Raw genomic sequence first — 27570 nt, forward strand, 5'->3', positions numbered from 1 at the left:
AACCATAAGCTGCACACAAACTAGAGAATAAGTGCTGGTGTGTGAAAAGGACTACCACAGATGGCCATCACCACCTCTTTATATCCGATATTTGGGAATTCATGCTCGTGTGAAGAGATCACTCCAAGACGAAAACGTGCAAACCCCCCGACATGCAGAGAACAAAGAATCAAATCCTTCGAGAAAAGCACAAAACTGCCCTTTTCCTCGCTGTCTGTATTCTATGAAAAGTGCCCCTCTCTTTAGCCTCCAAATGCTGCAAGTGCAAAGTATCACCCCCACCGTTCAAACTCTCGTGGGGCTTCCTACTACACAGCTAGATGTACACCTCTCCTCTATATAAACCCTACCCTCCACACTCTTTTCCTCTCATAGTGCTCCATCAAACTCTAAGGTCTTTCAACAATTGTTAGATTTGGGCTAGAGAGAGAGAGAGAGAGAGAGAGAGAGAGAGAGAGAGAGAGAGAGAGAGAGAGAGAGAGAGAGAGAGAGGGACAATGTCAGGTGTGTGGGTGTTTAGGAATGGGGTGGCTCGGTTGGTCTCGAACCCACACATTGAGCCCATCGATGGGTCTGAGCTCGGAGCAACAAGAAAGGCAGTCTTGATGCACATACCCACCGGTGAGGTCATCACATCCTACGAGTCGCTTGAGAGGAAGCTCGCCTCCATAGGGTGGGAGCGTTACTACGACGACCCGGAGATGCTGCAGTTCCACAAAGCCTCTTCCATTCACCTCATCACTCTCCCCAAGGACTTCAACAGGTTCAAGTCCATCCATATGTATGACATCGTCGTTAAGAACCGTAGCTTCTTTGTGGTGAAGGAGATGTGATCTCGCTCACTGACTCTCACTATTTTGCTTGCCATCTTTCTTTTCCTGTAAAATACTTCGAGTCTATGGTTTGCTATCCTGTTTTTGGCCTCTTTTTCCCTTTTTTTTTTTTGTTTTTCCTCTCCTGCTCAATATAAGATTTCCATGTCAATTAGATGCTTTCCATCTTTTACCATTTTGCTTTTTTTCTCAACGAATGCCAAAACCTTGGTGAGAGAGAGTCACGTGAAGAAATTCCCATGAAGTGTATATGAGTGGGAAGCAGATCAGGTCAAGCTGAACATGAGCTTTTTGCTCATGCCAACATCGTGGCCGTCTGTTTGCATTTTGGATGAATATCACGTAATATATAACTGTTCCGTTTAACATTTTAAAATACAAAACGAACGGCCACGATGTTGGCATGAGCAAAAAATGCTCATGCTCAGCATGACCTTCCGGGTTTTATATTTAGAATCAAAGGAAATTGTTTGATTTAATGTTGCTGATCGTTTACTAAGCAAATTCATGGTCTAGTTCTATTGCTGAAAACTTCCGTCTTGCTCATCTTATTTCCTCCATGATCTATTTCTTCTTTGATTTCTCGCCATCATTACCACATTAAACTTAGTATTCTTTTCTGGCAGGGGCGTAGCTAGGATTCATGTGGGGGGGGGGGGGGGGGGAACAGGGGTGTAGCAAAAAAAAAAAATGTATTTGTGCGATAGTCGGGGGTTGGGGGCAGCGACCCCTAATTTTTTTGAGATAAAATAAAAAATGGCTACAATTATTAATAAAAATCTATTTCATATGGACAAATCAAACTATTTGCTGCAGTCAGGGCTAGGCTAGGACTGGGCTGGGCTACAAAAATGGATAAAAATCTATTTCATATGGAATCAGGGCTGGGCTTTAAAAAAAAAAAATTAACTGTTTCGAGAGGCAGGACTGGGTTACAGCCCAGTCCTGCACCCCCCCCCCCCCCAACCCCCCTAGCTACGCCTTTGTTTTTTGGCTAGATTGTTCAAATAATATAAACAATTTACACTCCTCTGTGATGTCCTTCCTAACTGAACATGAGCTTTTTTGCTCATGCCTGGCCGTCAGTTTTGTATTTTAAAAAGTTAACAGAACGTACAGTTATATGCTACATGGCATTAATCCAAAAAGCAATCAGACGGCCACGATGTTGGCATGAGCATTTTGCTCATGTTCAGCATAACCTCTCTCCTTATCGGTTTGCAAGCAATAAGTTTAAACTGACAGAGAGGATCCAAAGAGTAGCTAAGTGCCATGGCTATTTGACACAGCCAATCACATGAGAGCATTTCATGTGGAACCTATAGTTCATGTTTTGCTTGCCAATCATGTTTTGAGTAGGAATATAACTTTATAAGATGAACGAGTGGCTTGACTCATTCCCCACCTCTAGGTAAGTAATGCTGGGCCCTTAAGGCATCTTAATCAAAGGAATTTAGTGTTTTTTTTTTCTATTTCACTATGAATGTCACAGGCCTATTTCCTTCAATAGGTCAGTGCAGCGCGACGGTCCCTCCTCACCACCATCCTCACCGCCACAAGCCTACTTGTCAGCTCACTTGCCGATCGTGAAAGCTTGTAATCAGAGTGCAAGAGAGCAAGAGAGAACATAGGGAGAGAAATTGCAATCACAAGAAGCAATAACAATGAGGGTGAACAAAAGAAAGCTCAATGCATTTACTTCATTCACAATTTTGCCCGTAGGTTGTTATAGTTCAAGTATACAGGTTGTCCCTTCGGGGTATTGATTCACCTGAACTGGGCAGCTTACATCAGGCTCAATAAAAGCAAAACAAACTCTAAGCACAACTGTACAATGTAAGTCGCAAGGGAACAATGAGAGAGATATATATAAACCAAGGGGGGCTCCACCTGGTTGGTAGGAGCTGTCTCCTTGTGGTGGGACATTGCAGGTTCAAAACCCAGTGTGGTATGTTGAATAATGACCGGTGAGGGTCTGCTTAACCCCAACTTACTTTTCAAAAAAGAAAAGAATATATATATATATATATATATATATATATATAAGTAGAAGGTGACCTAAAAGTCAAGTTTCCATCAGGTGATGCCACCAGATGCTCACAGCCAGAGGTTTAAGAGTTGACGAAAGGGAATTTGGAGGGAAAAGATTTTACAGCTGGTGGCAGAATTAAGAGAGCTGAGAGTAGGGTGTCGATGGATCGGGTTTACCGAGATGAGACCCTATAGGGTCCAGGTATGGTGACAAATAAGAAGACCCGATTAAGACCCAAGTCCAGATCCGAAGGTCCAATTAATAGATGGATCTGGTATAGTTTGTGAAATTTTATACTAGACCCGGCCCTAATCTGAGTTTCGATTAAGACCCGCAATTTTTCAATGTAAAAATGATAAAAAATATTAATTTACTGGGTATGGTCCAGGTCTGGTTCATATAGTTTTTATTGGACCTGGGTATGATTTCTCTTATAATAAACCCAGGTTCGGACCAAATACCATACCCAAAAATTTGGCTCAAATCTAGGTCTGTCCGTTGACACCCTTAGCTACGAGTACCTATTTTTAAAACCATTTTCAAGTTTGTTTATCTCGTGCCTTCGCGTGTGCCCTTTCCATAAAACATGCACGTCCTAAATGGGATTGGGAAACCAGATGAGCTGTTTGTTCAAAAACATGGGAAAAATGGCATTTGTGTCCTGCACGATGCACGAAACGCGCGATCAAACATGCTCTTAAAGAGCTCGTTCTAACTCGCGAAATAGGTTCGATAAGTTCAAGTATGCACAACCAATGTTTGTCTCTGACAAAGTATGTGCAATAAGTATTGCTACCAAAAACCATTAAAAAATGTAAAATTGTGAGTATGAACATGTCATAACTCATAACCCTTGGACACAAGTGACATATTCTTCTGACATAGCTTTCCCTACATCTTGGATAAGAAACGAAAAAAATAAAACAAAAGTGGCACTTATTGTCTCAATGTAGACAAAAGGGTCTTTTCATTAACCAACTAATGATTTTTGTCCATCGTAGTGATGAGAGATAATAGAGAGAGGAACAAAGATTTGCATATGGTTTTTATTGATTTGGAGAAGGCATACGATAGAGTACCTAGGGACGTTCTCTGGTGGACAATGATGAAGACAGGTATTTCTCTCAAGTACATTAGTATAATTAAAGATATGTATGAAGGAGTAGTAACCAATGTCCGCACTTGTGGAGGGGTGACAACCAATTTTCCTATAACTGTTGGTATACATCAAGAATCTGCTTTAAGCCCTTTCCTATTTGCTATAGTGATGGATGAGTTTACGAGATCAATTCAAGAAAATATGTCCTGGTGTATGTTGTTTGCTAATGATATTGTTTTGATTGATGAGTCTAGAGCTGGGGTTAATGCTAAATTAGAATTATGGAGACAACCATTGGAAGCAAGAGGTTTTAAGTTGAGTAAGAGAAAGACAGAATATATGCAATGTCAGTTTAGTAAGCAACGAAGTAGTGATGAGAGTGTAGTGAAGCTTGGTGAGCAAGAAATACAGGTGGATGATTGTTTCAAATATTTGGGATCTATCATTCAAAAGTATGGAGAAATTGATGGAGATGTAAATCATAGGATAAAGGTTGGGTGGATGAAATGGAAAAGTGCAACTAGAGTGTTGTGGGATCGTAGAATGCCATTGTGGTTGAAGGAAAAGTTTTATAGGATGACTATTAGGCCCGTTTTATTATATGGTACGGAATGTGGGGCTGCCAAGAGACATCATATTCAAAAAATGAGTGTAGCTGAGATGTGTATGCTTAGATGGATGTGCGGAAATACAATAAAAGATAAGATTCAGAACGAGGAAATACGTAAGAAGGTAGGCGTTGCACCCATTGAAAATAAGATGAGAGAGAATAATTTACGGTAGTTTGGACATATTCGGCGAAGGCCTAATGATGCTCCAGTTAGAAGGATGGAGAAATGGTAAAATATATTAGTTAAAAGAGGTCGGAGTAGGCCTAGGAAGACATGGATGGAGATAATAGCAAAGGATATGAATGTTTTGAACCTCACCGAGGACATGGCATTGGATAGAAATGATTGGAGGAGAATAATTCATGTGGAAGACCCAGAATGATTTTCTTTTTTGGTTCATATCGCCGACCCCAATTGTTTTGGGGTGAAGACGTAGTTGTTGTAGTGATGGGAGATAACCAAGTTTGGTTTTTAACGGTTTAAAAGACAGTTTAATGCACAAGTATGCAAGAGTGATGCAGGAGCATAGCAGAAAGACTCGTGTTTATTTGTATTTTAGATTTTTATTTTGTATTTGGATAATTGCATTTGATAGATTTTATCTTTTTAGAAGGTTATCTTAATAGTGAAGTTGTTTTTATCAGAGTTAAAAAATCTTCTTTAAGAAGATGAAAGATCTAGAGGATGAGACAGAGTTGAATATGAGAATATTCCCAGTTTAATTGGATTTCTTATTATTTATATTTTTTCTTGCATTTCCTTTTTCAATTTTTAGCATTTTCCTAGATATTGTGCCAACCGGTTCGTCCCTGCTCCTTCACCCCAAAAAAGATTGCCAGCCTTACCTTACATGACTCATTCCATATATCCAAACCTAGAACCAGCCCAACCTTTATGATCCATATCCAACACAGAACAACCATGTGTTGGACCCTAAACTGACCCAAAACCCTTTTCACCCAGTTTCAAACACAAATAACCCAATCCAAAATGAACCAAAACCCTCATGTAAAACCCTAAAATTGATTTTAGACCCAAATACCTACCCAACCCAACCCAACCAGATCCTACTCACACCCGATCTCATACCTATCCAAACCACAACTGGCCCAAACCCAAAACAACCCACAAGTCCCAGGATCCGATCTTATTAAAGTCCAACATAAGCCGCAAGTTGATCCAGTATGACCTAACCCATATATATAAGGCCCACAGAGGTGTTGAAGCGGATCGAGCATATGCGCAATATTGCTTACTTCTCAAGATTCTAAATCTGTTTCAGATTATACTGAAGAATTTTATTATCTTAAGTATGAAGCCAATATCCAAGCGACAACAGTTGAACATATATATTTCTAGGTTGCAGCTTCGTCTAGGTTATTAAATCGAACCGTTCCCAAGTTACATCCTTGGAACACACGATTCAAGTGACATTACGTATTGAAGAGGTATTAACATACGATGATGATCTGCAACCACCTATCTCCCCTCATTCCCAAAATTACTCAAACCCAATCAAAATCTAATCCAGACAAGCCTGCCTTAGAGCCCATCTCGCTACTCAGATCGAATTCAAGAAGATTTGAATCCAAAACTATGTCTTAATCCAAATCTCTTATATTGGATCCTCAACCCATTGTTGACCTTTATAACCCTATACCTGAAGACCTTAATTTAAACCTAAACCCGAGCTTGTTAAAACCAACCCAAACAAATAGCTTCTTAGATACTATTAGATAATCTAGAGTAGCTTCCGCGTTCGGTATCAATCTGTAGATTTTCAGAAACGGTCTTCCTGACTTTCTACGTAAAAAAGCCAACAATGAACCAGTGTATCTAAGATTAGGGACGGATCCTCCATATATTTTGATTCAGTAAAGAGCTTTATGTTTGGCTAGATAACTGGTGAAATTCATTTTTTGTTTTTTTTGCATCAGGTTCTTAATCCGACTCTCTATCCGATTTGACACATCTCTATTTATGACGAAACGATCACCCGAAGCCCATTGAAATGGGATCAAATGTTCGGGGCAATCACTCAGTCACTTAGTGAAGGATCTAGGATCGGGGTGTGCATCGGAAGAGATGAGGAGTGAGAATTGAACCTCTAAAGTGTTCTGCTGCAATGGCAGGCCGTTAATCAATTCTCACTCCTCATCTCTTCCTGTGCACACCTCGATCCTAGATGCTTCAGTAGTATCAGAGCTAGGTTCTGGTGTATGCATATTCTCATCGTTGATACTGCCCTTCAGAAAAACCCAAGAACAATTGAGCTAGGTCAAAGGTGCTACTGGAAGAGGAGAAGCTACGACAATGATGATGATTAAAAAAAAATAGGGAGAGAGAGAGAGAGAGAGAGAGAGAGAGAGAGAGAGAGAGAGAGAGAGAGAGAGAGAGAGAGAGAGAGAGAGTCTTTGTTCCTACTCTCTTGGCGTCCTTGAAGACTCTCCCACCAATGCTGCCATATCTCATCATCCCCAATTTGCCTCTCTGCAGGGAAACCCCTCCTTTTCGAACACCTCTCACCCAGGATTGATGAGGTTGCACAAATCTACTGTGAACTCTCCACCTGGGCGTCAGGATCTGAATGTTGGAAATCGGTAGTGGGGTAGTGGGCTCAAAATTTACTATGATGGATCGCGGTCGAAGATATTGGACATGTTCGTCAGATACAAACAATCTGGAGGAGTAAGTAGCAAATGTGGTTCAGGCCGTCTCGTATGTCTGTGACCAAAAGTTCGTCTAGCAACCTGTGATCTGTAGCGGTGTTGTCTCATCTTGCAGTACTTTGTTCTTGTCTATGAGGCTGCACATTCCTTCCTATCCACGAAGGGACGACCCTGAGAAAACACGATCATAGGTTTCTCATAGAAGGCCTCTCCAACGAGAACCAGTTTGACTACCAAAACCTGACTACCATGGTGGTTCACAATGAAAAACAAAGAAAAAGAGGAAGAAAACCTTGCAATGCCTACCCTGCTCCTCGCATGGCTAGAACGTTGGTGAGCCATGCACTGGCTACTACCATCACTGGGGGATCAATGACAACCCAAGCTTAACAGAGAGTACCCACTGCCAACAGAAGCCCATCAGAAAATCCAGGAACCATTGCCGCTGTGAGTATCCCTCTGACGTGTGGTTGCCAGAGAGGGACAGTCGTAGAGGAGCGGCTAAGTCCGATGGAACTGCCCGAAGTGCTGCGGCAACAAGAAGAAAAAATAAATAAATAAATAAAAGAAAAAGGGAGGAGCAACAAAGGGCACCGTGACCCTCTACTGTAGTCGTGGTTCTCTGCCGAGTGTAGAGGTTGATTGAGTCACGATACCACCGGCGTTGCAGGAAGGAGACCACATAATCTTCTAAACAAGTTCATCGAGCAAGGCCTGCACAAAGTTCTAGCCAAGTATAGAGAATGGGTCGACCAACTCGTCCGCGACGATACAGGCCGGTGGTGTGTTAGATTGAAAATCTCCTGACGGAGATGATCGATCGGCCCTTCGATCTTGGAAGCTCCACCTAAGTACATCTCAGATTCATGCTCATCATCACCATTCTTCTGGTGGCGAGGCCGACGAAGTCACAGTTGTGAACAAACTAACAGAGAAGGAAAACAGAGACAACGAGGAAGACGACTACGACTCGGTCCCTCTACCCTCATACAGCGAGTACGAGGGGAAGTCGTCCCAACACCTGCCATAGAGCGTCACCAAAAATGTGATTCTGGTGAGGGCTACTACGGTCCTAGAGTTTTTTATTTGTTGGTAGGATCATGGTTGTCAACGTCATGGGCAGAGGAGACCCGCTAGATGGTGGTGGTGCTCGGTTGATGAGCGACGAAGCACCCGTGAGCGAAGGAACTACCGGAGGCAGTTCAGCTGGTAATGGGTGGAGAAGATCCCCCAGTAGAAGATAAACTTAGAAAATCCAGAATTGAAATGCCATCTATTTCACAAAAGAAAAAAAAATCTAAGTTTATCTTCCATTGGGGGATCTTCTCCACCCACTACCAGCTGAATCGCCTTCAGCAGTTCCTTTGCTCCCGGTGCTTCACTGCTCATCAACCGAGCACCACCACCATCTAGCGGGTCTCCTCCGCCCTTGACGCCAGCAGCCACGATCCTATCGACAAATAAAAAACTCTACAACCGAGGTAGCCCTCACCATAATCACATTTTCGGTGATGCTCTATGGCAGGCGTTGGGACGGCTTCCCCTCGTACTTGCTGTATGAGGGTAGGGGGACCGAGTTGCAGTCATCTTCCTCATCGTCTTTGTTTTCCTTCTCTGTTAGTTTGTTCGCAATCGTGACTTCGTCGGTCTGGTCGCCGAAAGAATGGTGATGATGAGCAAGAATCCAAGATGTGCTCAGGTGGAGTTTCTAAGATCAAAGGGCCGATCGATCATCTCCGCCAGAAGATTTTCGATCCAACACACCATCGGCCTGTATCATTGCAGACGAGTTGGTTGGCCCATTCTTTGTACTCAGCTACAACTTTGTGCAAGCCTTGCTCAATGAGCTTGTTTAGAGGATTAGGTGGTCTCCTTCTTGCAACGTTGGTGGTCCCGCGACTCAATCAGCCTATGCACTCAGCAGAGAACCACGACTATAGCAAAGGGTCACAGTGCCCTCTATTGCTCCTCCTTTCTTCTTTTTTTCTTCTTGCTGCTGCAACACTTCTGGCAGTTCCATCGAGCTCAGTTGCTCCTCTACGATTGTCCCTCTCTAGCAACCGCACGTTAGAGGGATACTCACATCGGCAATGGTTCTTGGATTTTTTGATGGGCTTCTGTTGGCAGTGGGTACTTTGTGTCGAGCTTGGGTTGTCATTGATCCCCTGATGCTAGTAGTAGCCAGCGCATGGCGCGTCGACGTTCTAGCCATGCGGGGAGCAGAGTAGGCATTGCAAGGTTTTCTTCCTCCTTTTCTTTGTTTTTCATTGTGAACCACCGTGGCAGTCAGATTTCAGTAGTCAAATTGGTTCTCATTGGAGAGGCCTTCTATGAGAAACATGTGATTGTGTTTTCTCGGGGTCGTCCCTTCATGGATAGGAAAGGATGGCGTAGCCTCGTAGACGAGAAAAAAGTACTGCAAGATGAGAGTGAACCACTCTTTGTTACAGATCACAAGTTGCTAGACAAACTTTTGGTCATAGGCATACTAGATGGCTTGAACCACATTTGCTATTTACTCCTCTGGGTTTTTGTATCTGACGAACATGTCCAATATCTTTGACCGGGACCCATCATAGTAAATTTTGAGCCCACTACTTGGTGTGAGTTTTATGAAAATGATTTTTAAAATAATATTTTTAAACAAAATAAAGTGAAATCCAAACACAAAAAATCTAAAAATTGGCTCGCACAAGTGGTGGAGTCTGGGTCAAACTCAGGGAACGAGAAATACTTTGTATTCAAGCACATAATCTAAATTATGCTTTATTGCCTTCAAAAATAAAAGATTAATTAACTAAATAAACAAGAAAGTGTTGCCCCTGCAGAGGGCTTAAACAAATAAATAAATGGTTTTATTACAGACTCAATTAATAAATAAAATAAATAAAATCCTAATCTAAAAATAAAAGAAAAATCTTCAGTGCTTGAGTCTTTTGTTCCCTCTTCTCGTTTATCTTCTGTTGTGTTTCTCTTTCTTTCTTTTGAGGGCTCCTTGAGGGTACTTTTGAGGGCCTAAAGGGACTTCAGAGGGCACTTCAGGCGGCCGAAAAGGGGCTCACCGCACGTCCAAATGCTTCCCTGCAAGAAACAAAAATAAGAAACAAAGCAATACGATGAATACTAAAGAAGAAATCTAATAACTAATGAACAAAATAAATCAGCAAGAACAAGAATTAAACTAGCTAAAACTAAACTAATAACATAAACTAACTATGAACAAACTAATATAACAACCTAACACTAGAAGACAAAATAGCAAAACAACTTAACTAACAAGAAATCAAGAACTAGTTACTAATGTAACAAACTAAGAATCAATCTAACGAAAAGAATAACTAATTAGCTTAATGACAAAAGTTCATAACAAACTAAAGAAACGACTACCTATATGTTGTACGTTAATTCAAAACAAACTACTTACTTGACAAAGATCTAGAGCTAATGTTATCTACTTAATTAATAAGCTAAAGGACAAGAATCGACTGTTGCTATGTTAACAAAACTAACTATGCAAGACCAATAAAAACATCTGAACAAAGCTAATTAAATAACGTGACAGAGTTTTAAACTAAATAACGGAATTACACAAAAATCATCTACAACAAAACATGCCTAAATGAAAGTAATATCCACTATTCTAAGAAATTGATAATTGATAAAAAGTGCAACTTGGCTAAACTATTTTATTCTAATCTAAATAATTAAAATGCTAAACTAACAAATTAATTCTAATGACACTAAATTAAATTCAAAACTATTATAGTCAATGTAAAGCAGGATTTGCGTGAAACAAAATAGCTAATTAAAATCAGAAATAACAATTACACTAAGCTAATTTGGCTATTTGTTGAATCTAATAAAAAATGATAATCACTAAATTACATTATTTTCTGACTAAGTACCGAAATTAAAATCTGGAAGTAAAGTTAACATTAACTAATCTACCCTGATATTAAAAACAACCTAGCAAATATTCAACTCTACTTAACGTCAAAACCAATTTTCAGAACACGAAAAAAAAACTAATCGGCCAATAAAAAATGAATTTTAATTACTTGATCTAAAAACAATAACCAATGAAAACATGCTACAAACTTTCCTAAACTAAATCTAATCCTAAACTAATCTAAAACTAATCACAAATCAAGAAAACAAAATATAAACCCTATATTAAAACTACGATCTACTTAAATCAAGAATTTTCTATTCATAAATCACGAAACGGCTAAACAATCAAAATAAAACATATTTTTCTTTTTTTTTTAGATGCAAGAAACTAATCTAAGCTAAACTAAACTAAATATGCAGATGATATGAAGATCTAACAAAACTACATGCCAGGCTATGCTTTATGCAATGCAAAACTAGATCTACGGTGAAACAAGAGAAAAATAAGCAAACCTGACGATCCGCTTCCGACGGATTGGATGAGAAGAGAAGATGGTTAATCCTAGTTGAACGCACGCCTCTCCGACGAAAAGAACGGTTGTCGATGATGGATTGGATGTGAAGAGAAAAATAGAAAGAAGAAGAAGAAGAAGAGGGGAGGAGAAATCGACAATGATCGAAAACAAGGGAGAAAGAGAAGCGAGGGAGGGAGCAAAGGGGGCGTTTTCTCCAGAGGGAAAAAACATCTCCTCATGCTGAAAAAATCCTATATATAATGATGTAATTAGGTTAAAACACTAATTTTCAAAAAGTGTCTGATAGATTTTCAAAAATTTCTAAAAAGAGGCTTTGATTTAGAAAAACATGTTTTTCATGAATTAGATTGCACTCATGAGAAACGAATGACCTATTACCTTTATTTTCGAGCTACTTCTTGTACTTCAAACAATCCACCTTCTTATGCCCTTTCTTTTTACAGAAGAAACACTTTATAGAAGGGTCTCCTAACTGGGATTTAGCTTTCGTCTGAGAGTTTGAGCTCTCCCCAGTGGCTCTCTTCTGATTCTTCCTTTTGAATGAGTTTTTCTTTGACCTTGACCTCTGTTTATCCTTATGAGAGGTCATATGTGCACTTGACACCCTCTCACCCTTCAATCTCTCCTCTTCCTCAACACACTTGACCAAGAGGTCATTAAAAGACCACTCATCATTATGTGTGTTGTAGGAGATTTTAAAAGGTCCATACTCAGTAGGTAACGAGATTAAGATCATATGGACTAAGAAGGAGTCAAAGATGACGAACTTCATGTCATTCAGTTGAGTCGCAATATTCCTCATTTCCAAAATGTGTTGTCGGATGTGACTGCCACCAACATATTTCATAGACACTAATTTGGACATGAGTGTATTGGCCCTTGCCTTATTAGAAGTGACGAACTGAGCCTCAATGGCTCCCAGAAATTTCTTAACAGTCCTATAATGAGGAATGGTGCCTTGAATATTCTTAGTCACTCGAGATTGCAAAAGCAACATGCTAAGTCTATTCGAGCGCTCCCACTTCTCAGAGGCAGCCTTCTGATCGGCTGTACTCTGCTCTATAAGAGTGGGAGGTTCGTCAATTCTAAGGGTCAGATCTAAATCCATATAGCCCAAAGTAAATAACATGATTTCTTTTCAATCAGAAAAATTTGATCCATCTAAGATAGGGATATTACTTGAACCGTCGATATGGAAGGAACCTGATAAAACAAGAAATGAAAACGGAAATACATTACTATTATTGCTCAGACGAGACTCGTGTTGAAAAGGTAAAAGTGAGACCCTTTATTTTTACCTTTTCTGAGACATGCATAGTTGAGCCATTATCATTTTACTTTGGTGAAAACGATAATAGTTATAATTGTTCCGTCTCTTCAATTCTTAAGGAATTGACTTCAGTTGGTGAAACTAGTAGATCATGAATCCAGAGGCAATTCAGCATTGTACCTTTGGGTACAAACATACTTCATGGGCTGAAATACACATCTACTATCACACCCTGTGTAAATTTGGAACACAACGACCTACCTTTGGGTAGAATTGATGTTTCATAAATTTACACACAATCATAATAACGAATCTTAATACGGTCCAAAGAATCCTTAATTAACACGACTCAGATCACTTTGGTGATTATATGAATCGGTCAATCAAGATCTTTTACCGAAAAACTTATTCGTATTATGGAGCACGCTCATACACACATTTTAATGCATGTATATTCATGACATAATATTAGTTTATACTTCAACAAATATGCATAAATTAATTGTCATGAATTTAGTTACAATTCATGCTTAAAAACCATAATGCATAACTTAACCAACGCAAAATACATGAATTAACATGCATAAGTCATGCATTATTCAAAATAAATACTTTATAAAGCATGAAAAAATAACAAAATCATGCTTATATGGGTAAAACTAAGGGTCCTCAAGTAGGAACCGGTCTAAAAGCACTCTGAATCGGTCTGAAATCGCCCTGAACCAGTCATCTAAGGGTCTGAACCGGTTCTAAACCTTATAAACTGATACTTAATATGAACAAAAGTTCATAAAACCCTATAACAGTATGCCAAAATCCCTGTATCTCCTTATATTTATGAAAACGGGGTCTCAACATCTCGGAACCGGTAGAAAACTAGAAAGAATCGATCAAAAATGGCTCTGAACCGATTCTGGAAGGGGTCGGATCAGATTCCTGATCCGATTCAGTCTTAATAGTGTTTTGATCCTACTTAACATGGATCCGACCCAGTTCAAATGGGATCCGGGTCTGACCCGACCCATACTTGATATGGGTCGGACCCAGACCGAACAGAACCCGGGTTAGACCTGGTCCGAAACAGACCCCGGGTTAGACCCGGTTTGAAACGGACCTGGGTCGGACCCGACTCTTAATGGATCCGGATCGAACCCGGTTCTAAATGGACCCGAGTCAGACCCAGTCCGAGAGAGACCTGATTCTTTTCGGATCCGACCCAGACCCAAAACCATTCTGGGTTCGGGTCAGATCCAAGAATCAACAGCAGACTCGATCCATCCAAAAATGGATTTGGATCGGGTCTGTCATTGGATCTCCACGCCGGACCCGATTCGGTTCCCTGTTAAAATGAAATAGAAACCCGATCATGGGTTTCTGTTTGCATTTTCAGGAAAACCGAAAGGGTTTCCACCCTTTTCGGTTCCACGGTGACTGACGCCGGTTGCCGGCGACCAACGACATTCCACCGACGACTGACGTCGTCGCTCCACGACGACGTTTATCCGACGACAGTCTCCCAGCTCCGACAGATCCAAATGGCGGCAGCAGCCATTTCCGGATGCCCTAAAGACCCCCGGCGACACCCCAGTGGCGCCAGCAAGGTCGTGAGCGACCGACGGCTGGCCATGCCGGCAAATCACCCCACGACGATCAACCCCGGCGACCCCCCCCCCCCCCCCCCCCCCCGCCCCCCCGACGATAGGTAAGGGTTACAATTTTTTTTTTGTTGTCGTCAGAGTAACTTATAAACCGGCAATGAGGTTGGGCAACCCGTGGCGCCGGCAAGGTCGTCGCTGCCACCTGCAGCTCTCCAGCAAAAGCCCCCAACTGAAACCCTTGCTTGAGGGCTGAACTCAAAAAACAGAGAAAAAAAAATTTTAATCCCCAGATTTGATGCGTCGTCAGACGGACGTCGGCGATCCGGCAACCTTCTCTGCGGCGTGTCTCCGACGACGCTTTAGGTATAAAACCCAGATATCTTATGTCGCCGATGATCAAAGTGAGGCAATCCCGGCGCCGGCAAAACCCCCTGCAGCCAGACAACTACATGGGATCATAGGCGACGACTCCAGCTACCATCCCGACAACGACAGATCCTCCCCGCAACCCAACGACCACAGGTATACGTCGATCCTCCTTTCTTTTCTTTTATAAGGATCTGATCTGCTGCCCGGGATGTTTGTCGCCTCACGACGACCATTGCCGCATACCGGTGGTTGTCGCCCCACGACGACTTCACCGACACCCAACGACAGAGGTTTTTCGTGGATGTGATGTCGAAAAAACATTGTCGCCCCATGGCGGCAGCGACTGTATTCTGAATACAGATGAGTCAGGCTCAATCTGTTACAGTCGCCCGATAGCCACAGACGCTGCAATACGGCAAAAGATTTTACACGACCATGCACAGCTGAATGCGTGCATTGTGGGCCCATAACCCATTGTTGGCGAATCCATTAAAACAAATACTGACAGGAAGCGTACCTGAATTCGCCATAGTGCGTGTAGGAAATTCGGTGTTCTCCTCAGCCGATCGACGCCCACAATGAGCCCAGGCCTTAGGTCGATGGTGAGCAGGACCCTGTTCCGCTGTATCCGAATGCAGAACTGAATTTGGCAGGGTAAATGCTATGAATGTCTCATCATCCTCGTAGCCCCTAACCTCTTATGTAATGGGAGATTAGGCAGTTACGTGAATGTGGTTTTCTCCACATTCACGTAACTCCCACCCACTATCCCCATTACGTGGTCACCAACGTGACCCACTAATGGGTGTCAATCCGGGTCACAGTGTAGGTTGGACCCATAACCCATAATGTCCAACAAGATATTCCAAGGGTTGGTCCTGAATTGGAGCATGATTTTGAATGTGGTCTTGAGTAGCACCAAATGTAGAGTAGAAGTCGGGAAAGAACCTGGCTGATGAGGAATTGAGAGAGAGGGCTGTGCAAGATGACGAAGAGTCATCTCTTATGTAGGTGATGGTGTCTCCATCCAGTCAGATTGCAAATGTGATGTTTTGAAGATGGTCACAAAGTGTTTGTTGAAATTCCCACACGAGATGGGGTCCTAGAATACCTTTATTTCAAGTTGTTTGCAGTTGGTTAATTTGATGCAGATAAGCTCTTAGAAGAAGAAAACTGGTGTTATTGCTCCAAAATGTTTTCTGCAAAGAGTGAAGAAACAAAATTAGCTTGTTCATAGTTATATGTATCAGGTATTGTGGCTGTCATACTTTTTGTTCATCCCTTTTGAAAGGTAACCCAACTTTGTTTTTTTTTTTTTTGGAGGTATCCTCACCAATGAAACAAGGTGCCTGTGGTGTGAAACAATAACGGCAAGGTATGAGACATTTTTAGATTTGAGTCTTGACATTGAACAGAACAGTTCTATCACCAGTTGTCTCAAAAATCTAGGTTTACTGAGACATTGAATGTTGAGGATAAATTCTTGTGATAAAGGTTGCAGGTTCCTTATCTTGATCTTTCCTCTCAATCAACAAATGTAATTGTATTGCATGATCTTTAGTTGGTGGGAGGCTTGTGTAACTCAATTTGCTTATTTGTTGGTAGCTCAATTTTTTTGTCATTTGCTGTAAAATATAGCCAATTTAAAGGCGTTTCATGTCTTTGAGCCCTTTGTCAAACCTGCTTCCATTTGTTTACTTCTTTTGGCTTTTTTTTTTTTTGCTTTTCCTTATTGCTTGGTAAGTTCTTCCTGATAATCTTGTTGCTTGGAAATTGTATTTAGTTTCTTAATGTGAGAATCTTACAAAACAAGCACAATGCTGGTGAGCATAGGGTTGAAAAACATATGATACACTACCTAAATCAAATATTTTATTGACCAGCGATCTTTTTGCCTTGTGTAATTTTTTTATCTTGTGATTTATCTTGTCTTTCTTTTTAATCAGAGCTCCTTGATGCAGCTTGGAATAAACACACGGGAGGATGAAGATAAAGAAGCCTTCTAACATCCTTGTCATCCATTTGAAATGCTTCAAATACATCAAGCATCTTGGCAGATACAAAAAATTATCATACAGAGTTGTCTTTACATTGGCTTTTCTTTTATGTCGAAAACATGGAGATGATAGAGTCAGTTGTAAAGACATTGTTCGGGTTGGCCCAGGAGTACTCTAGCAACACAGATTATGGATACATTCTGTTCTATTTGAAGCAAGCAAACGAGATTGGGTTGTTGTAGCGTTCGTCCTCTTCTCGCCGAAAGTGGCATCGACATCCTTCCACCCATCGTCATTCGCTGGGAATCTGGGCCTGTGCAGTGGCATCCTCCTTCGGCCATGCACCAGGAGAAGACGATTGGGCCACTGGTGGATTCTCACCATGGCTTTCACCGTCGAGATGTTCGTGCTCGTCATCAAAGTAATTCAACCCATTATCCATGACTGTCCAAGTTATCTGCACATCATCATCAAACATTTGAAACATAGCATCTGATTACGGTCCAAACAAATGTTGGACTTGAAACAGTTAAGGAACGAACAGAACCAATGTCCGGCTCTGTCTTTTTTGTTCATTTCGTCCAACCCTGAACAAGCCATCTAACGTACCCTTATTGCTCATCATATGTTTGGTGAATGGTTAATCTGCCTGAGGCAGTACTAGTGTTAGAAGAACATCCTTTAACTCCAATTCTTTGAAATTCAGCTCCCCTGCACCCAGACCACCGTACAAGAGTTGGAAATTCCAAAACTTCATTGAAGAACGATTACCAAGGGTGTACCACACAGTAAAGTAGTAAGGCATACTTAAAAGGACGATGCAACAACTTTATTGGGGGGTTTATTTTTATATGGCTTACAGTTACTCTGCCCGAATTTCAATCGACATGACGAAACAAGTGACAAAAATATGCAACATATTTCAGACCTTCATTGAAATTCTGAATGCTTTGCGATCTCTCGGTGAAATACCGACGCGTACTTAAAAGAATGACCATAACAACTGCATTATGAGATCGATGGTGCGGGGTGTATCATAGCTAATGGAGGCATCATGTAGTCATCATTACAAAACCAAACATTGGAAAAACAAGGGACAGGTTTCTCAGCCAATAACATAATAAAATCTCCTTCATATGCAACTGAATCAGGTCGGGTAACAAACTAGTTTTAATAGAAGCAAATAATATATCACCCATCAGGAGCGCCCCCCCCCCCTCCACGATTAACAACACATGAGTATGTACAGCCATTTCTCGTAATACAAAATTATGCTTGTAAGCAGAACCAGCTAGAACAACCAGTGTTTCCTTCTTGGCTTCGGCCGAGCCATAAGATCTGAAAACAAAGGATGCATTTAAGAAAACCTCTAGTAAGCCTGAAAAGTAAAGGTATGGAGCCTAGACTAACCTCGGATGTCATGCAGAGAATTGTAATGTACTTCAGACCAAAAGCTCATCCACAGCTCTGCAACAAAACACCCAATCAATCATGTATTTCCTGGATCACAAGCTTCAGAACAATGACAATATTCTACAACGACAATATGTTTGAGCCAGTAAGATTTTCAAGTATTTCTTACATGAAATATGTAAAATATAGGCATATTATATGGCAGTATGTATACATGGCAGCAAGATATTTGGTTGCTATACCTCTATCAGTATAACAGGCAATAGTACAATCATATAGCACGCTAGCACAAATATACATTGCATATCCATGGTCGATGCCAAAGGATGCTAACATGATCTCCCAGTGCCGCCATCCATGAAGGCCTGAACTTTTTTTTCTGCAGTGTCAAAAGTAGCGGGTATCTTTGCCTTTTTCTACATCGAAAACGTGGCCTTTTCATTTTTTGCTTGCATTTTTCCCTTAAAAATATTGGAGATGTATCGCAAACCAATCAACTTTGTAACAGTTGGTTCTTCCGTTTCAAGGAAATAACAAGCTCTAGACAGTGAACTTCTAATTCAGGAATTAATTATTGCCCAAAGCATGTAGCAAATACAATTAAAGCACATGATGAACTTTTACAGAGTTGGATACAAAGGAATATGTAAGAAATATTTAGAAGCTGGGAAGACAGGAGAAGGGAAAGAAAAAAAAGAAAGGAATATTGACTATCCAAGGTCAATTAAGGATGGAAACCAAAGGTTGCCACTGAAAGCCGACTGCCAAATATGCAAAGCTATTATATGGGCGATAGGAGAATAAGGGTCGAGGAATTATAGCAAGGCAGAAGAAAAGCAAGGTACTGGACCCATATTCCTGTAAAGCTGTGATTTCAACAGGTAGATTGCAGCAGGAATTGCTTGTTGGAGTACTTAACAAGATTTAATTAGCAAAGAAAATGCAGATTGGAGGAAGAACACCCAGACTTAACAGGGATAAATGGGATACTCAAAATAACATCCTACTACAGCATGAACTTACAGCCATGCCATGAAGGCATGAGAGAAAATGGGTACTTTTAGTACAAACATCTCCTCGAGGTCATTAGAGAATATTTACAAAAATGCCTCGAAATGCACAACCCAAAAGAAAAAAAAAAACTATCCATGGTTTTTCTATGTCTTTCCAGTTCTCTTAGAATTGATGCCCTAAAAATGTGGACCTTGGTGCCCAACCCAAGGAAAATAAAGTCCTATACACCACAATGCTTTCCTCCCACCACTTACCATCATCCTCTTCACCCACTATCTCAAAATGATAAAGGTACAGGAACTAGAAAATTTTCTGTCGAAAGAAAACTCAGTTATGGTTCAACAATATCTGTTCTTGTCCAAATGAAGAAATAAAGATGGGGTAAATCCAGAGTTACCGGAAGCGCCTATACCATCGGGGAAGCGCGCTTCCCCGATACATGTTTCGGAAGCGCGAAACATCGTGCTTCCGAAACATGTGGGAAAGCGTCCCTTTTTTTGGGAAGTGTGTTTCCCTTTTATGGGAAGCGTGCTTCCCTTTTATGGGAAGTGCACTTCTCATTTATGGGAAGCATGCTTCCCCCTCGCTTCCTTCTTTTATTTATTTATTTATTTATTTTTTTCTTCTTTTTTCGCTTCCGGTTTGCTTCCTAGGTGGCTTCCGGTTCGCTTCCTAGGTCGCTTCCGAGACGGTTTGTGATTCGCTTCTAAGTCGTCCCACGCTTCCCGCTTCCTAAAATTTTGAAAGTGCCTCGCTTCCCGCTCCCGCTTCCTCGACTGGCAACCATGGGTAAATCCCCATTTTAATTTGTAAGAAAAAGAAGAAGAAAAGAAACATTTATAGAAGATGGATAGCTGTCACCTGGGTACGGGTACGGGAACGGGTACGAGTACGGGTACGGGTGCAGGTACGACAATTCCAAAAAGTGTGGGTACGAGGACACGACTAAATATATACTAAAAAATATATATTATATATCTAAAATATATACTGAAAATATATATTATATATCTAAAATATATATTATATATTGAAAATATATAATATAATATAATATAGGACACAGCGAATGCCGTGTCCAGGTACCAGTACCCATGTCGACATGGGTACGGCACCCTAAGTGCCGTGTCTCAGTTAAATTGTAAATGTTTAAAAGTAAGCAATACAACAATCATTCTTAAGAAAGAAATCTCATCTCTCTTCTTGTTTTTTGTAAAACAAGAATACATATTTGCATAAATGAAGAGAAAAGCCTAATGTAAAAAAAAAACATTTACATTTTGAAATACTTGTGGTGGGGACTATGTGTGTCCAGACTCCAAACCTTGCATCCTAGAATAAATCAGAGTGCTTTTTTTTTTTTTGAGAATCAGAGCTGAATGCCATTATATTATTAAATGAAGTGATTTTGTTATTTAAGTTCAGGTCCCTGATTTCTAAAATTTGAAAACAAACATCATCATTTCTTGATTTTAATAGAATGAATTAAATTGCATAAAAGTGTGGGCAATCCTTCAACATATTCAAGTGCAACATACACAGATCAAACTGCCCTAACTATACAAATATATATCTAGGAAAAATTGTTGCAAGTCCATCCTAATATATATATATATATATATATATATATATGATGGGAAAAACACGTCATATAGGTGAAAAAAACACAAAAGGATTGGCTCCGTGTACCCTAAAGAGTGTTTAATGCAGTTCTGCTGTCATATCTTACCACGTTCAGGAGCCTGCTGTCGTGGAACAATTTCAACAAAACATGTGTCTCTGAAAGATGTCAGCAGGCAGATTTTTGCTCCAAACTGCAATATAAAAAGCCACAAATACAAAATGTTTCAGCACCAATTGGAATTTCGACAATGATTAACTACAATCATTAGCAGTAACAAGCTCCTTGAATAGATCATAGATGTAAAGTATGGATCAAGTCATGAGAAAAAATCAACTGAGACCTGCCTGCTACTGCAAAATGTCTTATGATATAACCATACCAACCTTATCAGCTGCTGCCTGGAGAGTTACATGATCACCCCATTCACCAGATCTGGGTGGATGAAATATATTGATCAAGAAAACATGAGCAAAACAAATGAAACATATATGTTTCAAATTCATAATAAAGTTTAAAGAAAAAAATTCAGGATAATTAATCAGCTGAGAAAGAAAACACACTTGCCCATTTTCTTGTAATAGGTTTTGTACTTCATAGGGACATAGCCTTCATACAATGAGCGGAACTCCTTAAGCTGGAAGATAGAGAAATGGAGAACTAGAAAAGGTAAGGAGACAAGTAATGGTTCTGTATGAAAAACCAATTGTAAACACAAACACCCACATCGAACACAATAAAGAGTAACTTCCTCTTCCACCATATATATACCTAGAGTAAAATGTTAACATTGAGAGAAAAACTTGACAAGCTTTTATTTACACATTGATTCATTTAATAGCACATCTCTATTTCACAAGTTTTTTCCCCTTTGTGTTGAAAGCCAAAGAAAACTTTATTCAGCACAAAATAATAAGTTTAAGCAGTTACTCTTGACACAACCAAGCGAGAAAAAGAAAACAGTGACCAAAGAAGTATTGCTGACATAAACACTCTCTAAATATTACAATATTAAATCAAAACAGCAAACATAAGTGAATCAAGAAATCATGAATAATTTTCTGTGTCCTTCAAAAGGTGTACTGAATGCTGTTGATATAGCTAACCCCTCAGCTAACATGGAAGAACACCTGTTAAACGGGAGAGTAGGTTCTGTACTAAATGGTTCACACAGAAGAAACCCCAATCACATACCTGCTTTACTATCTCCTTCCGCACATATTTGTGATGCTCAGGTGACCTAAACATTTGGTCTGACAGAGATCGAAACTGAAAGAAAAAGAAACTGATCACAAATATATGGACCAAGTTCTGCAGTTCATAGTTCAAACAAGGTTGACTAGAGGAAAGGTTCCTGTATAAACGGTGCACAAACCTGACAATTTCCATCCCCAGAAACCTTGATCTCATAAAGGCCATAAGCATTCAACCTAGCAAGAAAAAACAACTCAATAAAAAAACACAACAAAGAAAAGGGGAAACAAAATCATTTGGATGTAATAAAGACAATGACATTAATTTTCTAGAACAAGTTTCCTAATGTGAAAATAATGGTGCATTTGGTCACTGGCAACAAAACTAATGTTATCTTTCAAAACACGATGTAATAAAGCCATAAAATTACTTGAGTCTGTTTGAATCGCCAACTGAGCAAAGCAAGATCCAGTTAACTCTATTTGATGTGTGCATGTCTTCTTAATCTTCTCCTATCAGATCCCTAACCACCATTGTGCCACCTGCTACTGTTGCTGACACCACATCTGCAAAAACCATGCCATATCCCACATCCCTCACCATCGTTGCACTTAAATATCAACCTCTAACACCAGGCACCCACCACCATCTTCCAACAACCAATTATGTCCAACTCCACATTCCGCTTGATCAACAACTTATATCTCCACCAAAATCACCTCCACATTCATCTGTGCACTACTACATCAGAGATTCAACCTCCAGTATGACAACCCAAATCAAATGCTGAGTTGAGTCGTGCCATCTCAAGGATCCAAATAGCACAAACCACATTTCATTTTGTGAAATTTGGAAAATAAGATAGTAACACTATAAACTAAGACAAACATAAGCACAATGTGACATGCAGCAAAGCTTTGAATATGCGGCTGGAACAATACATCTGATCCGCCCATCATGAAAATTTGCCAAGAGAAAATTTTCTTCTCTTGGTTTCCCATGGAAAGCCTAATGTGTGTGCACGTGAACACACAAGTACCTGAGTTTCTATATCTTTTTTACTTCCTTTGGGAAGTCCATGAAAAATAAATAACACAATATTGCCAGACGAAACAAAAAGAAATTGCTTGTAAAAAAAAAGTCCTCTAGAATCTGACAGAAACAAAAAAGTAACAAGATAAGGAAAGAAGATCCACCATCTCCACAAACAAAAATAAATTTGGGGAGGTCCCTGCCATCTGATGGAAATCATAATTGCCTGAATTCAGTTGCACAAATGCATGAAAAAAAGAGAAGGAATAAAGGAAAGGTTGTGAGAAAGACACATTGCCTAATTGTGGACTACTCATATATTCAAACAGTCCACCTGTTAATAAGAATAGAGATGTGTCCCAGACAGCTTTCTTAATTTCTTTCTATTTAAGGAATTTCTAATGCAGCTCACACCTCAAATTCATGTGCCCACAGAGACCAATGCATCTGCCTGTTTCTCACAGAATCATTCAGTACATAGTCATAATTAGATGGTTGTCTCTTCTCCATCTTCGGTTGCATTTATTACCCCTATGTGCATTAGCATCATTCTTGATGGTAGGCATTTCTTCAAAATCCAAAGCGAGAACAACTTATGGACATACAAGAGTTTTCCAACCACAATAGTTTTTTCTTGAGTTGACTCCATTCCATTTGCACACTGACATGTCTACCAACGTTTCAGTTGTTAACTGATAAAAATCATTGCATGTACAAACAAAATTTTGTCAACCAATAGAACATATTAACTTATCTCCATATGCAATAGTCATTTGGTAACTATAGCAGGGAAATTCAGACATGGGAAATGGATGACTGAATTGACTCCAAATGCTTTTTGATGGTTCAAGTCAAACATAGTCCCTTGGTTTCTAACCAGTGAAAGACTACTACAGAAAATAAGATCTCACCAATGTCATACACAAACAATTAAAGTATGCAGTTTTAGTTACATTTCTTGATTTTCCCATTAAAAATAATACTGGGATACACTATGCAAGCAAAAAAGAGGCATCCATCTGACACAGATGTCACTAGTTTCAAGCCTCAAAATATTTTCATTCAACGGCATTCAGGATTCTATACTAACCGTGAAACTGAAGGAACAAATGAAACTATCTTAAAATAAATCTACATATGAAAATGACCACTAAGTATTTTAATATTAGTCTGTATATGACAAATTGAAAATGACTTATCTAAAAATATATCTGTGCATGAGAATGCCAGAGACACTGTTACATTTTATTTGTTAAGGATTGCAAGGTTTATATAATTAAGAAAGAGAAGATATACCTCTCATGTAGCCTGTGGTGATCAAAGGTTGCATCATTGTAGCTAGGGATACATGAATTGATACGTGGAACATGCTGTAAATAAAATTTAAATTATTGTGATGCCTTATGCATTGAAATAAAATTTGAAAAAGATCAAGTTCAGCTTAACATGTGAAGGTCAACCAATAGATCTGCTTTAGAAGAACATGTTTTTACAGTATCTAAATAGTGTTATCCAATTGTAACATTCTTTGCAGTCAACCAATAGATCTTTAGCAAAACACATTTTTACAGTATCTAAAAGAGTGTTATCTAACTGTAAGATTCTTTGTAATTTGCAACATTATGCGAAACCTATTTGTATAATTGTTTGACACTAAAAGGATCTTAGATTTTCCATGGCCTTTGGAGTTGATTACAGGCATGGATGTAGCATTCTTAATCATAAATATCATCTAAATGTAAGCTGCAATGATAGTTGAATGTAAATTGAAATACTCGCATTTGCAACAAAAGTTACCAAAAATAAAAAATGAAATCCATCAAATGGTAGCAAATCCACAACGTACCAAAAAAGAAAAAAAAGGCACATGGATGCACCGAGAAAAAGTATGTAAACATATCTTACAGGAATAGATTGCAAATGTGAAAGTCGCCTAGCAACTGCACCATCTAATTTTGCATATTCTTCTGAAAGAACAGCAGCAATCATTTGGTCATCATCGGTTTCTTGTTGACTGCTTTGAGAAAAAGAGCTGGAAGACCCATCTGTGCTTTGAATTCGATGTGTCATGTTGTACCCTCACAAAAAGCCGCTTCAATTGAAGCTAAGGAGCAAGAAACATTCACCTATAAATTGGAATATGCAGTTGTCAAAATCCCACTTAATTTGAAATCAGTCATTCTCAATCAATATAACATGTTCCTGTATAATAAAAAAACTAGGACTAATACACATTTTTAAACTTGCACAGGAAATATAGCTGATGCTTCGTAGATGCATAAGAATGACCCTGTAGGGACACACTGAAAACTAAAGTTATCATATACCCCCAGAAGCACATATGTCATAAAGTCAGGCTCACAGTCACTAGGTACAGCATCATTCTGTGAAACAAAAAAAAAAGACTTCGGTGGAAGTTCCCAAATACAAAAAAAAAGGACTTGCACCAAGCAACTCACTAGAATGCTCCAGCATCAGTATATAACAACGAGAGAATATCTGACACACAACCTGAAAATTTTCTTTGAGAAAGACATTGGAAAAGAAAAATGGAGACAACCAAATACTCTGGTGTTCTTACTAGAATGATGTAGATGGTTCTAACTATGACAAACATAGAACATATGCAAGGTACAAAGAGTGGCATAGGGAGACATGTATAAGAAAAAAGTATGATAAAGTACTACTGGCTGAGATTGAAACACGAAAATTCTAACCATAATTATACAGACAACACACACATACAGAATGTGGCTCTTATAAAAATATAATTGAAACTAAGATACAAAATAATCTTAAGCATTCTGAGAAAGAAACTGAGTTTGTAATTTGAAAATGTAGCGATGTTATTTGATATTGCCAATACTTTGGGTATATTTCTCATGAACTAGATTAAACCATGTGAATTGGGTGAATCAAGATTACCTTTGGCAAAAAGTAAGTGCATTCTCCCTAAATGTTTTCTGAACCTAAGAAACTTGGCATAGTCCAAACAGATTTTCAACCACAGAAACCAATATAAAATCACCAGTGTACGTATTATAATCACAATAAAAACATGATATGTTGAAAAAAAAAAAGATGATAAGTTGAAACTATCATGATTGTACCAAGATTTTCATGTTCTGTCGGTTCACTGGATTAAATTCAAATAGTCTCCTGTCATTTTAACTACACAAGGGACAAATAATCGCTCTGTGGTAGCATCCTTGCTCATGCAATCAGTCACACCGAGGGCAATGTCAAAAAACACCCAAATCCTGTGATTAAAAACACACATTGAAGGAAAATCTATACCGAAAAACCTCAAAAACCATAAAATAAACCACCTTATAGAATCCATAAATGAATGGAACAAAAGAAACAGAGCCAAGATCAAGCTAAACACCCTCAACCCAGACGGTGACTACCCATCCCAGAACATTGCGGCACCATCATTCAAGACATAACATCACAACCAAAGAAACACCTATGTCAGGTTCTGATCAGACAATTGAACCCCGTATCAAAAGCTCAAGCAAGTTTCCACAATTAGTCCGCTCACTCCAACGTAATCAGAGAACCAAATCATCGCAAATTGCAAAAATATAGCCTACTTCCATAAATGGAAACCACCACATGTAGAACCAAGAAACCAAAAGAGAAAAGAAGACGAAGAGAAAGAAAAAAAAGAGTTGGCGTTATAGCAACCAATAATAGGAAATTTTGATTTCGTTTCGTTGCCCTGGATTACATCAAATCACAAGTAATTCTACCATTTCTCATTTTGGCAACAATAGAAAAATTAGGTCACCTCAACGAAACGGACTCAAGAAACAAACCTCGCGGGCACGTCATGCGATCAAAAGCACAAGAATAGAACAGGGAAATCGAAAAGAAAAGAAAAAGAACAAACAGCACCAAGAAAAAACAAAAGAACAAAACCACCCAACAATACGTAGTTACATGTCAATCAATCACCAAAAGGAATCGGAATTCTCGGAAATGAAAAAAAAAAAACGGAGCAGAAAGCAGGATATGGATTGGCAATATTAACGAATGGGATTAAAAGAAATTCGTACCGTGTGACAGCTTCAGCTCAACTGGAATTTGGAGAAGGAAGAAAAGAAGGGGTTGCTGGGGAGCCGCAAAATGGGGGGGAAACGCGGGAGGGAGGGAGGGGGGCGGTTGGGAGAAGGAGAAAAATATCTCTCTCCCGGGATGTCATTAATTTAATGTGGGATAGATGGGAGCCACCAAAATCCTTTGCCCAGCCCACCACCCACACACCGTTGGGGAGAAGAAAAGGCGCGAGCAAATCTAGAGGAGGCTTCTCCCTCCGTGCGATGGAAACGCAAAGTATATCATAGCCACTAATCACCGTTCACCAGCAGCATTTGTGTGGACCCCAC

At 39.6% G+C, this 27570-nt stretch overlaps 2 protein-coding genes and 1 pseudogene across 5 annotated transcripts; 2 read left to right on the forward strand and 1 right to left on the reverse strand.

Annotated features, from left to right (window-relative positions):
- The first annotated feature begins 497 nt into the window (after nt 1–497).
- LOC149833557 (flowering-promoting factor 1-like protein 1) lies at nt 498–833 on the forward strand. The gene has a single exon (XM_090012890.1). The coding sequence runs from the start codon at nt 498–500 to the stop codon at nt 831–833; it is 336 nt and encodes a 111-aa protein (XP_089869016.1).
- Nucleotides 834–16053: 15220 nt separating this feature from the next.
- LOC149833558 (ubiquitin carboxyl-terminal hydrolase 3-like) lies at nt 16054–17147 on the forward strand (annotated as a pseudogene).
- Nucleotides 16906–27338, reverse strand: LOC149833559 (OVARIAN TUMOR DOMAIN-containing deubiquitinating enzyme 12-like). 4 transcript variants are annotated; one of them, XM_090012892.1, is made up of 10 exons: nt 27241–27338; nt 25085–25305; nt 24476–24549; nt 22329–22383; nt 22148–22222; nt 21517–21590; nt 21340–21388; nt 21062–21146; nt 18316–18372; nt 16906–17362 (listed from the first exon to the last, which is right to left on the reverse strand). In XM_090012892.1, the coding sequence occupies exons 2-10, from the start codon at nt 25247–25249 to the stop codon at nt 17340–17342; spliced, it is 657 nt and encodes a 218-aa protein (XP_089869018.1). In that variant the 5' UTR covers nt 25250–25305; nt 27241–27338; the 3' UTR covers nt 16906–17339. The 4 variants fall into 4 exon arrangements, with proteins under 4 accessions (XP_089869018.1, XP_089869017.1, XP_089869020.1 ...); XM_090012891.1 differs by lacking the exon at nt 16906–17362 and adding an exon at nt 18119–18243; XM_090012894.1 differs by lacking the exons at nt 16906–17362; nt 24476–24549; nt 27241–27338 and adding an exon at nt 18119–18243 and having other exon boundaries at nt 25085–25267.
- Between the last annotated feature and the right edge of the window lie 232 nt (nt 27339–27570).

The sequence above is a fragment of the Nuphar pumila genome, chromosome 7 (assembly GCF_984573655.1).
Source record: "Nuphar pumila chromosome 7, dmNupPumi1.hap1.1, whole genome shotgun sequence".
Lineage (NCBI taxonomy): Eukaryota > Viridiplantae > Streptophyta > Magnoliopsida > Nymphaeales > Nymphaeaceae > Nuphar > Nuphar pumila.

Bases quoted from the DNA above. Each gene is read 5' to 3' on its own strand.
- LOC149833557 (XM_090012890.1), top strand. From the start codon at position 498: ATGTCAGGTGTGTGGGTGTTTAGGAATGGGGTGGCTCGGTTGGTCTCG.
- LOC149833559 (XM_090012891.1), bottom strand. From the start codon at position 25,249: ATGACACATCGAATTCAAAGCACAGATGGGTCTTCCAGCTCTTTTTCT. The intron at 24,550-25,084 runs GTAAGATATGTT...TTTTATTTACAG, and splicing joins CACATTTGCAATCTATTCCT to CATGTTCCACGTATCAATTC. The intron at 21,389-21,516 runs GTGTGTTTTCTT...TCATCCACCCAG, and splicing joins TATTACAAGAAAATGGGCAA to ATCTGGTGAATGGGGTGATC.